This window comes from Neodiprion pinetum, chromosome 4 (genome assembly GCF_021155775.2).
Source record: "Neodiprion pinetum isolate iyNeoPine1 chromosome 4, iyNeoPine1.2, whole genome shotgun sequence".
Classification (NCBI taxonomy): Eukaryota; Metazoa; Arthropoda; class Insecta; order Hymenoptera; family Diprionidae; genus Neodiprion; species Neodiprion pinetum.
In genome coordinates this window covers 26,746,357-26,765,279 of record NC_060235.2, presented here as the reverse complement: position 1 = coordinate 26,765,279, position 18,923 = coordinate 26,746,357, and the positions used below count along the sequence as shown (strand labels likewise).

Genomic DNA, 18,923 nt, shown 5'->3' with positions numbered 1-18,923 from the left:
TTAATCCATTTCCTTCCTGGGATTTTTCACCGTAGTCATGAGTACGGTTTTGAAAGAATATAATAGTGAAGATAATAGATAATAGCAGAACTATCGTGAAAAATAATAGCATTTTTTTTACGTTGGAGCAACCAGAAAACAGATATTAACAAGAACAGAACTTTTGTTCAAAATGGTGGACTTAATTGGAAATCAAGGAAAGAATGCGACAAGACAGAAATAAATAGAATTTCAATTAGTTGAAATCATTTGGCGTTTACAGCAAGATTGCCGATGATTCCCACGATTTCTTCAACGCTGTCGTGTGATATATCAAGTAATTCTCAATGGTTTCAATTATCTCTATTGATTCGTCGTTATTTCAAAGACGATTTCAGTCGTTCAATTGTAAGTGCCTTTTAATTTACAATTTGATCTTGAACTGTTGAATTTATGATTTCCTCGAGCAAATGACCCCTCATTCTGAACAGCGACGCAGGTTTGAGAGTTTGAAAAAAGATAAGATGAAAGATGTCGGAACAGGTATATCTCACCAGGGCTGAGGAGAACCGCGGCGCTGTAGAGCGCGAGCTCGGTTTCTGTCAGTTTCAATTCGGCGACACTCCTTGCGAGCTCAAAGACGCAGGAGACTAGGCTTATTTCGACTGGGTCCGTGGTGTAGAAAGCATCCTGAGGCAGCATTGTCCCACCGTAGAGGACGCAGTTCTGTTGCAGATCAAGATACCTGCTCATTCGAAGTACCGCCAACTCGAAGGAACCTGCGTGGAAATACCGAGTAGGAAATTTAGCGTAATAAGACACGATCAAAGATGTTTGTGCAGCATTATGTTTATTTCACCACAAATTGAGGTCACCAAAAGAAACCAAGTCGGCACTCGAACGCCAATGAATATTTTTCTTATCGACGTCGAAAAATAAAATACTTTAACACGATATAAGCGGAGTTATACGAGTCAAACGGAGTATTTCCACTCGGAATAACTTGATTCATTTCAATCGATTAAAAACTTGATCGCATAATTGCTCCTGAAAAGTGAAATTTTTATTTCCGTTTACCTCAGACGGAAAAATCGAAACACTCATTGTTTATTCCCCGTTCCAAACAATATTAAAACATAATTTACTCACATCAAATATATTACAAGCTTATTCGTACGAAATAACCACTAATTTCCGGCTGTGTTGTATATTCCATTTGATGCAGATAAATGCGTTTTAAATAGGTATTAAATTTATTTGAGAGGAAGTTGCCATTACTGCACGTATTGATTGTCGAACCCGGTTAAAATTAACCAAAATCTATAATCGTGTCTACAGAGTTGATAAGATAAAATTGTTCATTTCAGAGGTGCATAAAAAAATATTAATCTTTCCGAAAAGTTGAAAAATAATCTTAAAAATGTTGAACGTAATCACTCAATTTTGAGATCGATATATGACTTTTGTACATAGCTTTTGTTTCTAAGATTGAATGTCCCATAACGTAAAGGTAACTTTTCGTTTATAGTATTGTTTATTAGGAATTGTCATTGATACTAATTATTAACATTTTCCTGATTTCCGTAAATATTTCAAAAACCGTGGTCTCTTCATCACTCGAGTGTCTGTAGTGTCACTTGAAATTTAGATTGAACCTCATCCATATATGCACGACTCATGAATACGTCATATGAAAAGGTTTTTCTGTCGATATCGGCGTTGCATATATACATACATATATACCCGTGACACACACACACACATGTACAGTTCGCTCACCTGCTTTAAGTAGAACAATTTGATCATCCTGTGACAGCTTCATGAATCCTGGTACCATTTTGGCAAATTCAATAATATGCTGAATGACGGTGGTCAGTTTTTGCGCGCACTCGAGCCAAACCTCTTCGTCCGCCATGTTCTTGTAGTATATCAGCTTGGGGAGGTCGTGCGGCTTGCGGAACGATTCCTGGATCTGTTCCGTCGAAAAGAGGCACGTCCGCGCGTGGGCGTCTGCTATTGTCTTTGAAAGGAGCTCGCTGATTTGCGCGGGATCTGCGAGAAACGAAATAAACCTCATCTTTAATACGAGCCCTTCGTCTTCTCCGTATCTTTATACTACGCTAAGACATTCTTATAACGAACGGACGACACGGATGCAAACAACGCTTTACACTGCAATCTATCAACTATTTACATGGCAGAATTTCCAATCGCAAACGTTGGTCGTTGTACCTTCAGCGAATGAAAAATTGCCTTCAACCTAGGGATCAGTAAAATGGATACGAATCTGAAACTAACAGCCAAAGTTAGCGGCTAAACGTGTCAAATTTTTTGGAAATAGAAAAATACATTTCAATTTTATTCTCATAATTGTATAAAGGTATCGGGGGTTTAAGGTGTTTCAAAAAATATTGATTTTCGATCTTCACTACCGTATTTGAATGAACATTGGAACGTTCGGTTGCTAATTCTGGTTGCTAGCTGCAGCCTCGTAAAATGGATTAGCTGTGAGCTCAAGAGCGAAAGCAAGGTTAACTTTCAAACGTTAGCTTTGATGTCTATAACAATTCCCGAAAGCCAGGTTACGGGTGTAAACTTTTTGAACTCTGTGCATGCTACGTTGGAATTTGACTTTTCAATTACCGATCGTATAAAATTATCGTCACGCCAATAGTGCTGTGACGAATAACAATCAAGACAGATGTTAAAGTGTTGAAAATGAGACCTGATAGGACTGGTTTGTGTACGATAAACTATACGATTATGAATAATATACAACCATACCGTCATGCAATTGCCAACTCATTCGTTCGTAACACTGACGAAAACGTGATGCATTTCTTAGCAAGCTGTTTATTACAAGAAGCAGTTAGATGTCACATTGGCGACATCGGAAGCGAATGATTTTTAGGGTAGTTGATTAGACTAATGAGTCAACATATCAGCGTAGAAAATACCGTGGGTAAATAATACTGCATTTCGGCGATTGAATGAGTTCGAACCGATCGGTAAAGCATAGCTATCAGAAATTAGAAACTGCAGATGTGCCGATCAGAATGGAGTATGACTAACGTATCTTGTTTCACAAATTTATAAAAGTCGTTGAAACTGTCTACATTAATACATTTTTACCGATCAGTATCGAAATGTATATTTAGTAACGAAAGATTTGTACACGTGTGGAAAAGGACCATACATTACAGATTTCGAACTGTGACGCCTCGTAGCACTATTCTCAGCTCAAACTTTCAAGAAATTGGTAGATAGTGTATAAATCTCCATGGAAACGGTGTTTTAATTACGTAAATATTAATCACATCGAAAAATGCCGGCAATGCCCGACTCCAAATTTTTCAAGCTTCCGAAAATTTCCGAAAATATCAGCTTCCAAGATTTTACGAGGTATAATAGACTGTACCGACGATCAAGGGAAGTTGACGCGTTGAAAAATTTTGTATCTTAAAAATTCAGGAGACTTCCCGGAGTATAATTAACTCTTTAGTGAACCAAGTGCTATTTCACTAGATTGTATGATTTTATCTTTACACGTAATTTGAAACAATTCAGAGGATTTCCGTAGGTTAAGACAAAACATCACGGGTACTTGATAAAATTTCCTAAGCCCTTGTCAAGTTTGAAGATTCCACAAGAATGTTAATACATTTCATTAGATTCTTACAAGATTTGACGGGATTTTATCAGACTCTGAAAAATGTATCGAATTTCACTGGAATTCAAAGCCTTCCTTGGGTCCCGTAACCGTAATACATAAAACTATACGGAACCTGATAAGATTTTGGGATACATGCTACAAGCACATCGCAATTCGATTGAATTTGAGAAACGATATGGAGCGCCTACTCGTAATCCCCCAGTTTCAATGTATCTTATTTTCGTCACACGCTTTGCCGCAAAAGCTGCTCGGGTTTGTGATAGTCGAGATATGAGTAGGTATAAATAAAAGACATGCACGTGCAGAGAAACACAAACATAGCCTCACATCTCGTATGGGACATACTGGGCAGACTTGGTACTTCGTCCTCTTCCGGTGGATTACTTGGCCTCTGCTGTTGCTGGCTGCTCAGAAAGGTCGTGGAGTCCACCATCGTGTAGGAACCGTGACCAAGGCCAGCCAGTTCAACCGAGCTTTCTTGTTTCACGGCAACTATACCGCCTCCGCTTAAGGAGCCACCATTCGCACCCCCAACACCACCACCACCCCCACCCCCGCCCCCGCCCCCACCACCACCACCGCCGCTACCACCGTTACCTCCTCCTCCTCCTCCTCCTCCACTTCCACCACCAGTGCTACTTCCGGTAGACGTCGATGACAGCGACTTACCTAACGTTTGTCAAAATATTCTTTAAACGATGTTAGTTATATCGGCTTGCGCCGTAATCAGAGAGCATTGTCAGGCCCGCTGTGATACTGAATTTTCATTTCGAGATGAAGTGAGTGCGTCATGAGTAGAGATGTAAAAATACCGGAATTAAGATTCTCGGTAAAATGACCAAAAAAATACCGTAAATTGACGTCAGTTTTTTTCATCTAATCTTGTGCTGCGAAATTACGGTAAAAATATTTTTCGATTATTTTACGGTAAAAACAATCGCGGCATCACTTATTTAGATGCAAAAATACCGGTCATGTTTTTTATTCGGTAAATTCACCGTCACTAAAAATATGACCGGTTATTTGCAAAACTACGACGAGATATTATAGAAGTAACGCGTAATTTTTTTCGCCTCCCATAATAATAATTTTCGTTTTTTTTCAGTAGAACGCAATATTACATTCACAGCCGATTATGAATATACTGATAAATTTATTATAATTTCATTACATAAATATGTGCCTAAACAGACAATTTCTTAGATTTATTTTTAGAATATTTTTCTTAGATTAAGTATTATATATTTTATGAAGTGACCAGTGTGGTAATTTTATTCGTGCAGTCACGTCACCAGTTTATGACGGTAAAAATACGGTCAATTTACCGGTCACGTTTACCACATACATCTCTAGTCATGTCCCAAAGCGTCGACTTTTATTACATTGATTCAAAATCAAAGCCCTGTCCCTGTCGATGGGTTGTTAAAAATTAGCTAACCTAACAGGCCTGCTCCAACTGATTATGAGATAATGTTAATGACTACATGAATTCGCGAGATTTAATAAGATTTGTGCTTTATGACAACTTTGAGTCAAGTCGTGCGACTTTAAGTGAATTTGACAACTGACCCCATGACTTTTTAGGTTCATTCAACCGAATATAATATGCATGGTAATTTCCCCTCGAAGGCAGTCCGGTAGTTTTATCAGTGCGTGATTAATTGAACCATTATAATCTTTCTCTGACAGGTATCGCATCGATTTCCATCATTCTCTAATATGTTGAAGTGCATGAAAAAACGTTAGACACGTATTTTTCCAATGAGCCAATTCTTTCATTCAAGGTGTAAAAGACATTCCGGAAGTTTGTCCCAAAAAAAAACTTTTCTAGATTGCTCGACAGTGAAATTATTCACTATCAAAAAAAGGATAATATATACAGTGCTTGTTACTTTCAGGGTTTACATCCCTTACGTTTATCGGGTAAGCTTTACAGGTGAAAGGCTGGACTGGTACAAAACAAAAACATGTCTGATCTTTTTTGATGTACTGCATCAAGTATCACAGAAGGAAGGAAATCGGTGGTGCACATCTCGGAGAGTTGATTCGCGAGAGGTGAGGCCTGATCATCGACCTAAGTTTATACCTATAAAATTATGAATAATTGTTGCGTCCGCAATTGAAGAACGGACTTTTGATAATCGTAACTCAAGCTTACCGGTGGGGATGCCGCTCGACAAGACTCCTCCAGTCGCCGTTACGGACGGCGTGTCTGGGGTAACGTGGTCGACTTGCGTCTGCGTCGGCCGATGGTCGTAAGGCGTCGTGCTATCGGCATAGTCGTTGTTCTCGTTGTAGCTGGTCATAGCCGGATGGCCGTAATACCCTGGTCCTCCGGTTCCCGAAACTGGGGACGTGTACTCGCTGCCGCCGTATGGATAGCTGAGGATAAACACCATCGTACCTTCATTATTTGTTACGAACGGAGCCGAGAGTCTTGGCAATTCCTCGTCAATGATTTGTAGCATTTTTTTTTTTTTATGTCGGACGTTGAAAAGAAAATATCCCCCCCCATTTGGCTACTTTTTTTCCACCGCGTCTACGGGCTTCAATTTTTTTCACCCCTACACGAAGTGCGAGAAAAAACACTCAACGTATTATATAGAGAGGAACGAAAGTGCTAGCGCAGTTTACGAACTCGAAAATGGTGTTAGCGGGGATATAGAAATCTGTGCCGAGTAATATCGGGTGCAGGTAGAAACATGCTGGGAGAACATTTTTCCACTACTGGGTAAAGTTTCATTGAACGACTGCTCGTCACGCGTTCCGATCAGTAGGGGTGGAATGCACTTTCGCGTAACCATAAATCTGGGTTCGTTCCCTCTTGCCCTACTTTTTCACGTGTATTCCTCTTATAATTTTAAGGTCTGGCGGGACGTTAGGCAGAGTATTCCCTGGCTCTTTTGCCGTTTTGGTCACCCTTGGAGCTCGTGAAAGTCGGTGTACCGATTATTTCCGACCACGAATCAGTAGATGGTCATCGATACCAGCAAATTTTCACTTAATCATCCGTAGGAAGTATACCCCATGCATTTGGATGTAATGTACAAACCCGCCATTGTAGGAAGGCTGATCCGAACTGCTCGGCGTCTGGGATTCAAAGCCGCTGCTGTCGGGCGCCGTTTCGGCTAACCTCAACTGTTGTCTGTGATACTCGACCTCCTCCTCAACCCGCTCTCTCTGCTTCTTTGACATGCGTCCAAATTTCACGGCTGAAAACAGAAATGACATAATTTGATTATTGCGTTGTTAATTCGGCGTCGATCGTTCATCGGTAATTATAATTTTATAACGCGATTCCAAGAAAAGGTCAATAGAGAGTCTGCTCATTGAGGAGTGTTTAGTTTGTCGTTTATTGTATAAATTTTGCACGTCACGAAATCGGCGTGAAATATCCAAGTCGTGGGATAGTGAGCAGCGCGAGTCGTGAGTAAAGAAAACGGTAGTTCCGTTCTCCGCTCATGCCATAAGATGCCTTCGAGGCCAGATTTTGATCCGGTCGGATCGGCCGATCGGGTAGCGTCGGAAACGGAGAAAAGTGGGAGCCGAATCCCGCTGCTGAGACGGACGTTGCGGTAAACAAAGAGTCGTGGTTACAGTTATTATTGCCGAGTCCGTGCAAACTATATATTATTACAGCATGTAGCACACCCAACGTATTGGCATCCGAACCCTTGGAATTGGAAGCGTGGTTGTCTCGGCCCTCCCAATCAAAAGGCGAACGAAGCAGGAAGTTAGCGCGCAAGAAGTTACAGAGAATCCATGAGCATTATAAGATGACATCATCTCATTATACTCACAATCAGTTGGAATGTAACTTATGACAAAACTTAAAATGAAGTCGAGCTTATTAGGCAGTGTTACGACAAGTTGCATGGGCCGGTAGGAACAGTGGAACAAGAGAAGAACGGTGGAGTAGGGTGAGATAAAAAGATGTCTTAAGAACTTGATGTATTTGTAGCATTGTATACGGTTATTAAAACTTTTTATATTCAATGTGACTCGGTTATTACTCTCCTACATAAAATTCTCTTTAGCTTAATTTGCACAGATCATTTCCAATAATTTAGTGTCTACTGAATGATAATTGAAAAATTATTGATTCGTTTATGAATGAGAAAATACATTTACACGCCTATACGTCATGTATATAATATAGGTATGCGCATAAACAACACGAGTTGTCTATTTGCGTTGGACTACGCTGTGTACAAGAATCAGATGCACGAGGATTAATTGAGTTTAAATATGCCGAAATTGACCCAGAAAGATTATTTTCACGATGTGAAAGTTTAGTACGGTTGATTACAGACTAACCAGAGAATTGTAATATCTTGTCAAACGATAAAACACATGATAATCGTATTGGTAGATGCAAACTAATTGTACCCCATTTTCCCTCCCGTTCACTTTCGTACTGTCAGAATTTAAGAAATAAATCAAACCGTCCGGCTACTTCCTCAACCACGATGGATGGTCCACGCTACTTGTGTAGAAACTGCTCCTCATCGATCAGCTTCGGTAGTAGGTTACAATGAATTGTTCATATACGCGGGCGTTTCATATTTGCATGTGCTTTCCATCGGAAATAAAAATACATGAGAGACTTTGAATTAATTTTTTTTATCGATATCAGTATTATTATTATTAGCTTTCAAATTGAATCGGTATTCGTTATCTCGAATTTGTGAGATGGCTTTGAAAACGGACATTTTTCATTGACAAATTAGAAAGCTCCTCTATGAAATGATCGATTCATTCGTATCAATAACTTGAAAGAAAATAAATAATAGAAAATTCAATTCAACTTGCTACTTTCTTTGAACAAGCAGTTGATTAGTATAAAATAAAGACACGTGAATTATCGTTTATTCAGGTCAAATTTGAATATTTACTATATATATATACATCATCACGAATTTTTTTCACGAGCCGAGAAAGCGGAATATTTTTGACGATTATTGTATGTAAATAGGAGTATAAAAATATTATTCGAATAACCATTATAATCATTTTCGTTTCTCAAGTGCCCCACTTCACGCTGATTTCCCCTACATAAAATAAAATTATCGATGAACTCAGCTGTTCAATTGTCAAGAAGTCCCCAATCACATCATTGTCAGGTGCATTGAATTTTGCATTATAATTCATACACATTAATATACAGGCGATCTTATCAATTGGTCAACATTAGCGATTACCGTTCGAATTACGTGCCTGACGAATGACGTTATTTTTAAAAATAACTTTCCTCCATATACAACCGTTGAACTAAAATTTCGAGACCGTAAAATCTAACCTTTTTTTATTTTTCGTACCAAAAAAAAAACCTCTTCACTCGCAACGTTAACTTAGGTGACATTTGAGAAGTTTTTAAAAAAAAGGGCGAGGATCGTTTTTGCGTCGTACAGTTGCCGCGTGCGACCGGTAACAGGATCTCGGCTGCTGCAGGGTGAAGTCACCGCGTCGTTTTACTTCGCCGTCGGGAGAGATCCGAGAGAGCCGGGAACGGCCGTGGGGGAATGCGGAACAGTCGGTATGGCCGAGCTGGCGGAAGTCCCCGCCCGTGACGTCACACCCTATCTCGCCGCATACGTCACGCCGCTACAGCGGCGCGGACGATGCCCAAGACGAGGAGGGGTGGGGGGCACGGCTGTGACGTCATTCGACGTCGGCGTATCGCTCGACGCGGATGGTGGGAGGGGGGAGGGGGAGGGGGAGGGGGAGGGGGGAACGAGGGGTGATCGACCGCGAGCGTTCTCGAGAGAGACGCCGCTAGGAAGAACCGGGGTGAGATGTGAGCAGCGTCAGCGTACCTGTAAAGGTGTACGTGTGTGGTTGCCTGTAACGTATGCCTATAATGCCTGGGGGATGCTTCGCGTAACGTGGTATCGTTGTGGGGAGGAGTTTGCATTGTGTATTATACTCGTAAAATGTATATTTGCATTTGGTACGGGTTGCGATTTGGGGTAGAATCGTCGAAACGTCAGAAAATGGAAGGGTCGCGGTGTTGAATTTTTAAATACGCGAAAATTTATTTCCGTATCTTTGATGTCAAAATTCAGAATATCAAAATCTAGAAAATGAGAATTCTGACAATTCAATATTTTAGTATCCTTATATACTCGATTACCTTTCTTTATAACGTGACTTTTTTATAATACTTGGAATTTACTTTTTAAAATTCTATAAGATATAGTTATGCGTTTTTGAAAATTCTTTACGGTGATTATAATCTTTAAAAACACGTTTACCTCCGTTTTGTGTCCATATGTCTTGCAAAGGGAACACGTATCCGTAATTCATTTTTCGTCACTACGGGAAAATAACTCTTCGATAATTTATTGGAATAAATTTGTTGCAATAAGTATTTATTTGCATAGACGCGTCAAGGCTTAACCGCAGGCATAGAAAATCTTTTCGTGCAACCGTAATATGTTTGCAGCATTTCAACCTTCGATTCCTGCAACGAGTTCTTTCACAGGTCAGCACTAAGTCTGTTCGGTGTGGAAGATTCGATACAAATTTTCGACAAGAATTTTCCAATCTATATATATTCGGTACGTGCCGAAAACACCGTTAACTCGGTAAAAACCAAGATTGAAAAACAAAATCGTGTTAACCGGAAAAAATGTGAATTCTGATAGCTATAACGAAGAACGAAATATCGAGTGTCTCGACGTAACTCATCAGTCAAATTCAAGTAATTAACAAAGGTCCGTTAATTTGACCAATTATCTTAATCATTCTCTTCGTAATTTCGGTGTTCGGATACACTTCGGTATTTTGGTGCAGGTATGGTGTAGCTGACGCAAATCACCGAAACTAGCTTTTTCGGTTGTTTTTCTTTTCTCTTTTTCTCATCAATATTTTCCTCAGCGCGACAAGCAGAAACGAACCTTCCCGCGTACAACCCGCCCCCACCTCATACCTGAGCGTGTTAATGTTTGATCATAAATGATACATGCATACAGAGTACAATGCGTAACCATGCGTATCCACGCCGGTCGGCCGGCGATGCATGTACTTTCAGGAGCTATATATAGCGCGTGTAACGCGGAGCGTATCGTACATATGTACGTAGTTTATCAACGTTCAGCGTGTGTTGCGAGTCGTCGCGACGCCAAGCTGGAGTCGTGATTGCCGCAGCTATGCGATGCAGGGGCGGGGGCGAAAGCTCATTCGTCCCGATTAATTCGCATACGAATCGCGCTCAATGTAGGCCGAATTGCCAAAGCCATCCGCGGCGGCTCGTAATTCCGTTGCACGCAGACGAGTTTCCCGTCGCTGATTCGTCCGACTGCAGATGTTGTAAAAAAAAAAAATGCATTTTTTCACCCTGAGCTCAGATCTCTTTGCGAAAAATTTTCATTGCGTCAAGTTTTCAAATCAAATCAAGAGATGCATGTTCGATACGTGCAATGTGCATATGCGGTACCAATCGCGGGGGGCAATTTCCGCAAATACCACGCTTGAAAATGTATCTCGTGTCCGGATGTTGAATTCTTCTTCATATCGTAAAATTTTTGTGTCCAAAGCGATATCATAGAGAGAATCCCGAATTTGCCACTGAAATTATGATTGGATCACAGAGCGAAAGAATGTTTATCGTGGATGTCTTAATTTCACCATTATTATTATTATTATTTTTCCTCTGTAACTCTGTAGTTACAGAGTGTGTGTTCTCTGTAGTTAAGGAAGTAACGCAGGAAATAGAATCGATGGACAGAAAAATACCAAACTTGGCAGAATGTTCGATTATAATGTAAAAAGAACTCATATAAACTTTTATGATCCGAGGTGGGTTTTTACGCGAGATATTTGTAATTCTTTTTATATCTTTACAAGCCACTTCAACATGGCCTCTTATGAGAAATGACGGAGTTAGCTGCACATTATTCCTTATATCTCCGTAATTGATGGATAGATCAGAATGAAATGTAAACAGCAGAGAGATGAAATACTCAGAATCATTTATCCGGCTTAAAAATATTCAAAGGTGACTTATGATAGGAATAATGGAAAACAATAAAAAGTACTAATAGCGAATTTTCGGACCCTCGCTAAAAATATTGCAACGTCGCATATTCGAGGTTATGAGCACGCATTTTGAAATTTCAACGTATGTGACAGCTCGTGCAGGCTATTACATTTTTTATAATTCTTCGTTTTTTGATTACACGACATATTTTACCTTTCCAATAAAATCTTGGCTTCTTTTCTTTAGGCATATCGAACTGGCGCTTAAAAGAAATTCACTGATACCGCTGATGAGCTGTCGACGGCATATTTGACACACATATAAACGCGCACACAATCAATGAAAAGCGACGTTGCCAGATTAAGTACTACTTAGGTCAAACCACGGGCAAATGTTTTTATGACCAAGTGGGTAGTTGCGTTACTTCCTTAAGGTAAGGGGATAACTACCGAGTACTGTTTATACAAGTAACAGACAGGTATGTACATATCACTGAGCGCTGCGCGCTCCGGCAAAAAGAAGAGTCGAAAATTACCGATCACCAAAGTCAGGCTCTGAAAATGACTTTAGATTAGGGTACAGGTCTAAAAAAACGAGAACATTCACATCCATGATACGGTCGATGGAAGTTGCGGTTCTTTTCTTGGCCTGTCGTTGCCTCAAGTCGACTTTTTCACAGGGAGTATATAGAACTGGAGAACAGTCACGAACAAACTTAACACGGAGCTGGAAGGGAGCATTTAGTTTTCAGACTTTCCACGCAATTCCCCTGCGCCATCAAAGAATGACGAGCTTCACTTGTACAACGAAACGATCGTGTCGCAGCGCTAAGCGGTTGTTTTTAAGGAAATCGGCGAGGCCAGCGGCGTAAGAGCAAATGAAACGTACTTATGTATAACACACGTGAGCGCACACACCTACGCAACGAGGGGGACGCGCGTCTTATCGCGGAGTTTGCGGAAGTGAAAAGAGTTGAGGCTTGCGGTAATAACTCGCTGCAGTAACAGTATACAAATGCTGCGGAAACTTCGGTCTTTCGCGATGTAGGGTGTAGCCACTGATAAGCAGCAGCGGTTCTTCTTCTCCTTCTACAGCAATGAAATCACACCGAACTAAAAGTGCATTGATCGACGAGTATAAGATGGAGCAGGGAGAGCAACAGAGGAACGTAAATTAGAGAACAACCGTTTTTTGGTTTTCTTGCGATACACCAAACGCATTAGAGAATCTTGAAGGCACGGCGCTACAGTAAAAAATTCACGTCCATGAAACAAGATGGGCGTTTTGGATTATAATTTTTTGTGCAAGCACCGCACAAACGAAGCCCAAATGTCGGGTCAGCACCAATAAGTTTCGTTCCGCTGTTGCCTGCGCTGCACTGACACGTGACGAAGATGTTCGTTGGCGCAAGGGTTGATGAAAATACGTGCGATAGCCGACGAATTTTGGAAAACGAGGAAGTGAAAAGGCGGATTTTTCGTTGCATTTCTCGCCCTCTTTTTCGCAACAAAATTCCGGAATGAACGAAGACGTCCTGCTGCACACGTAGAAGTTTCTGCGGGATAATTTAAGCTGTGATGAAAACAATTGGGAATTGCGAATCACGCCCGCGTCACGCTATTAGTTCAAGTGTAATATGTACGGCGAACGGTAGTCGAGTAGGTATCGCAATTCGGCGAAGCGGTTGCAGATTAGCGCGTAAAGATGTCGCTACCGATTCGGGTTCAAGGAACTGTGCAAATATATATACATGTATTCATAATGTGTAACATTGTTATATTGTAGCTGCTACACTCGAGGGGTCGACGAGGACTTTGACTTGGTTGATCGTAGGAGGGGAAAGAGGAACGAGCGCTAGATTTTTATCCAAGCGTTGTTAACTGTCAACGCCCTCCGGCCTCTTCTTCGCCGCGGAAATTCTTTACTGCCAATTTGTTGTTCGCGGTAAAATGATCGACAGCAAAATGTAACGGAAAGGGTGAGAGACCAGACGAGACGAGACGAGACGAAACGAGACACGCCGAGGGAGACGGGGATCGCAGAACACTCCGTCATAATCTGGGGGCGAAGCCCTGCCGGAGCATCGAATCACTCCTCCAACGCACGCACGGCTGGTTGACATTTTGTCGTTGCAATTCAAATTTGAGCGGGCCGAGAAGAATGGTGGAAAGAGAGAAGAACGATGAAACGGTGAGGTTGGGAGTGGCGGAGTAGGGTGGGAATGGTAGAAGAAAATAACGACGGAATGGTAAGGTTGGGAATGGTGGAAATGTAAAGGAACGACGGAATAAAGTGAGACAAGACTTGTTCGTAGCATATTATACGGCTTGTTAAATCTTGTTTATAACTAATAGTGACTCACGATCAGTCATTGCCACCCTTCCCAAGGTACCTTGTTCGTTTCAAACTTTATCCCGAAATTTGAAGTATCGCTGACGGTTTGGTTGCAAAATTGTCCGACAATTACTAAAAGCACTTCAATATACGACTATATTTATGTAACCAATGGCGCAATGTGAAAAATACAAATGTTATGCCGAACTGAATTCGAAGTAAGAGTAAAGAGCAAATACGAAGGTGCGCGTCGGTGCAGGGATATTGAAATCCCTTTACTTCCTCCCTCGCGTTTACGATTCTTCTCCCAATCAAAGGACTCGGAGCTCGAAGAAGCGAATCGGTTTCGTAAGGTGTCGCAAGAAGCCCTAGTCAGCCAATTTGTGAGCTTTTGGGTATCAGATACGTAAGCTGAGCGTTACGCACCTAACGCACACGCGTGTGTGTGTGACACGTAACTGCGTAAGAGGGAAATGGAGAATTACACTCGTCGTCGAATGCAAGGCAAATCATAAGCATATAAGTGTAAATCATCGTAGGGTGATCTGTCATCGAAAGACATCGATATGATTCTTTAAAGAAACTCTTGACAATACAGTAAATAGTAATATTGTTGGATTTGCAACAGAGTTGAGAATGAATGGAGCGTGTCGCAAACGGTTAAAATTGTGAAAAAACAATAATCGCGTCCCCTCAACATGTAGCGATAAATTGAAAACTTGAATTTCAAAATTAAACTCCAAAATTTCCTAACAGGAAGATTCTTGGATTATTATGAAAAATGTATGCGAAAATTTATCTCTGCGATCACACCAAATCTCGCAGTGCATGAATACAGATTTATACAGTCGTTACAAGGTAAAGCTTTCGCAGAAATTCTGCAGTTTTCGGCCAATTGCGAGGTGAAATATCGCATATCAATCGCAGTCTAAGAAATGTCGTCATTCATATTCAGAAAAAAGATAGTTGCATTAATGGCATCTTGTAGTTTCTTTGTATGGACTTTTGGAGACCTATTTTGGGCGACATTCTAGACCTTCGAAAACACACCAGTCGTACAACAGAATCGCCTTCGTACAACCGTCAACCACACGTGGGTATTTTTAAGAGCTATGCGATTGATCGATTAATCGAAAGAACAATGAACCGAAGTATAGGATCAGTAGATAAATTGCGCATCCGTATACTGAGAAAAATTTCATTTGTTATACTAACTAGAAAAATTCAGCAAAACAGGTGTCGTTAAAAAAACTGTTTGAATATTGTTGGAATTACGAAAAATGAGGTACGCGTAAACATTTTGCGCTATCGTCGATCCTTTTTTGGTAATTGCAACGCAAAATCAGTTCCTGAGGTTTACTCTACTTTTTCAGTTAAATAAGGCTTTAAAGTCAATTTATTGTTGCACAAGCATTAAATTTTCGCAACAGTTACAAGAAAATATAGTAACAGTGATCGTAATGAGAAATAATAGTAACGGATCCAAACTATCCGTTAACAGCTAGAAAACTAATTATCATTTTCTACCTAGAACTATATTTTTCAATTGTGGTAAAAAATGAAAATAGTTAAGGACCGAGCGGTAACCGGAACTAAAAATTTCTCTCGGCGTATGAGTAATCTTACATCCTTCTCGGAGGAAAACCTCCTCTTCGTGCAGACACGGATTGAGGAATAGATCGTCGAGTGTCGTCGCGTCGTCGTCAAGTTGTTTCGCTGATAGTGGAAGACGTGGGGTGAAGCGGGAGCCGAATCGAGAGGGGGAAGCGGTGATAAAAGGTCGTGCACCCCGAGTGGTGCGCGTGCCAGGGCTAATGGCGTTCTATAGCTTCGAAAGTCTTTACGGTTGCGCCTTTCCACGTAGGTGGAAAGGCGTTAAACCTCCACGCAGGTTGTACCCATGTGTAATGAGTTTGGTATCAATGTGCATACCTGTACATTCCACTTGCGCACGCGTGTTGTACGTACAATTTTTTTCCACAATTGCACGATTAGACAAATACGAGCCCGAATAACTGATTAACCGCTTATCTGCGTATGCGAAACAAGTGGGTGTCTGATAAGCGAAAAGGAAATTCTGGGACTCTGTTCGGATATCGATGATACATTATGATTCACGGAGTTTATTTGAGATCGTTACTCTAGGAAATTAATCCCGAAAGCATTCGCCTAAGAATTCGCCTGATCTCCGAATGTGTAAAAAAAACTGACGACGTCCAACGTCGACTGTAGAAATTATGAGTAAATTGTAGTTCTTATCCTCGTGGTTTTTAGTGTTTCAGCGAATAATCGATCGATCTGCCCCATCAATTAACCATTAATCGTGTCTCTGTGACTTTCCTGAAACTTGTACTCAATTTTTTTTCCTGCCGACGGTGTCTTTCACCTGGTGGATTCACTTTGTCGGTTCATAACATAACGCGTTGGGTGAGTCTACTTCTGACTATTGATATTCCGTGATTGATTTCAGACATTCGTGTCTCTCACAAGGAACAGAGAGGTAGGTGGATGTACGGTGTTGGTAGCTATGAAAGCCACGTCGTCGTTCGCCGCTGACCTTTTTCCCTACCGATATATACGATGTATAACGTACACCTTTTTCCAAGGAGCGGATATTATTATGGAACGGTTCAGATTTCACGAAGAAATTTTCCACACTGTGTTCGCGAAGCAAAAAAAAAAAAAAAAAAACCACAACATATCTTTGCGCTTCGAAAAGTTCTACCATTCAATCTATTATAGGTGAAAAGTTAACTTGATTAGAAGTTTGAAAGGCCTGCTGAAGATTTTATGAAATTCGAGAACGTCGATTATAACTATATTGCAGAGAATGCTGGAAATCGAACTAACCTAGCTCAATGCAACTCAAATAAACGTGGTTCATGACATGGCCAACTTTTTGCTTAACGTTTTGTATATTACAGTACGTCGTCCACTTCCTGTAGACATTGCAGGAGACTGTAACTGTTAGAATCGTGCAGGAAAGAACACGTTTCGAAATTATAATTGAAACATACTTACGTATTGCGTGATATAATTTTGTACTCGAATTCTTTCTGAGAGTTAAGATGAGTGAGAAATTTTACAAGATACATAAAATAGTCGAGTATGCGGCAGTAAGGGGGAAAAATGTCTTCATCCAATGGTACGATGGTTACTTTACAGTACAGCAGAAGTTCTGGTATCTATCGATCGCGACGGACTGATAGTCGTGAAAAAGAAACCTGCAAAAACCATATTTGCACGTCGGTTATAAATCGCAGTGTTATTCAAACCTGATATCCCCGTCTTGTTTCTCTTAAAGGTATTTCCTTTGTTTCCGAGAGTGGAAAACGCGGAGGATGTTATTCGATAAGAGTGTTTCCGGCATTGCGCAATTTGCCGGCTCGTGAATTTCCGGATGTAACTTATACGCGTATGTATTCTGGATGCCCGCACCATATTGCTGGGAAAGAAGTGATCGGATTATAGCTGTACGGGTGAACGTAACAAACGGGTGAAAATTTACGTTTCATTTTCCTTCCAAAAAATGAGTTCATGTGGTTCGCGTGATATTTCATTTATACACGCACACAGGCTATGCCGCACGACGCGACCGCCGCCGAGGAGATTCTTGCGTGAGAAAAATACAAAGATTTCTTTTATCGTTCAAACCGCTATCCAGCTCGCTTCCTGGCTGTTTTAATACCGCTCGGGTTGCGTGCGAAGCCTCTTTTTTATTATTCACAGTTCGTTTAGGGGCTAGCTTGAATAATTATTCTATTATATGGTAATGACGGATTTCAAAAAAACATGGTGATCTAATTTAAAGAAATTTATGATAAATCGATTAGAATTTTTCAAACATCGTATTGATTGGCAGATTTTATATTCGAAAAATCAGCTTCGACGAAACTCGTGAACCTTCTGCTTACTTTTACGTCAGTTCTATGCCTCTCCCCGTCTGTTTTTTTTTTTTTTTTATCCAACTTTTTGTTTATGAAATAATTAAGACAACTATTTCTTCCACGAAGAAACTAATATTTTTACTCGAAGACTGGGTTTTCCCATTTGCAACATCTAATTAGTCAACTCGTACCGCTGCAGTTTGAGTTCGCATTGGCTACTCCTTTAATAAAAACCGACTTGGTGCTTCTGGGAAACGAAGAGAATTTGCAGTCCTCTCATTTTACGCTGAATAATGTACCGTGTGCGGACTTTACAGGCTAACCACAAGTTTTTGAAATAAAAATACCATAACATTTTCAGGTTTGCAAGCCTTAAGACCCAGTATTCCGTGACATCTTCTCATTTCTGGTATGTTAATAAAATAAGGTAAATAAAAATTCCCCGCCAATGACCCCTTTTAAATTCCTTGATATTTCCAGGATTTTCAGGTTTTCCAAGTGTGTGGCCACCCTGTTTTTTACCAACGACGATCGAATCTAAGGTACCTGTGAAATCCTGCCACGTCAATCGGTACAAAAATTTTCATAGAATCCAATTGATTTTTAAACTTGTTACAAAAAAAATTTCAACACCGTTCTTGAATTTTTGATGCAAGAAAAATGGTTCAATATTTCCGCAGACTGTTTGAAGAATTTGTTTAAAAATATTCCGAGCGATTATCATCTCACCGATCGCGTATCTCTTTATGAAAACAAAGTCTCAAGTAGTCATCGTACGGAATTTTTCTTTACCCTCATTTAACACTGCAGTCTCGTCTCTTTCAGATTGAAGAAATGGACACGCGACTATCGCACAGAGGCGAGTGAATTATAATTTCTACGCGAAGACGTATTCGGTTAGTGTTTACGCGTCAGTGATTAATGGCACTGACGGAAAAATCATTAAAACGAATAATAAGGTTACGCACCGCGAACGAGCCTCATGCTAATCATTGCGCTAATCAAACCGCTATTACTAAACATACTGGCTAAGCGAAAGCGTATTCGTACGCTGAATAAGATAAATGAG

At 40.6% G+C, this 18,923-nt stretch overlaps 1 protein-coding gene across 10 annotated transcripts in view; it reads right to left on the bottom strand.

Moving 5' to 3' along the window:
- The window catches only part of Hr3 (Hormone receptor 3), a 171,419-nt gene that overhangs the window by 18,141 nt on the left and 134,355 nt on the right, over nucleotides 1-18,923 (bottom strand). For 9 of the 10 annotated variants that reach the window (XM_046622479.2, XM_046622473.2, XM_069135441.1 and 6 more), the window contains 5 exons: nucleotides 6,705-6,864; nucleotides 5,811-6,034; nucleotides 3,980-4,321; nucleotides 1,759-2,031; nucleotides 534-758 (listed from right to left, as the gene is read on the bottom strand). In XM_046622479.2, coding sequence (XP_046478435.1) covers nucleotides 534-758; nucleotides 1,759-2,031; nucleotides 3,980-4,321; nucleotides 5,811-6,034; nucleotides 6,705-6,864 — 1,224 coding nt within the window. The remainder of the gene's footprint in view (nucleotides 1-533; nucleotides 759-1,758; nucleotides 2,032-3,979; nucleotides 4,322-5,810; nucleotides 6,035-6,704; nucleotides 6,865-18,923) is intronic. The other variant, XM_046622480.2, reaches the window with a different exon arrangement.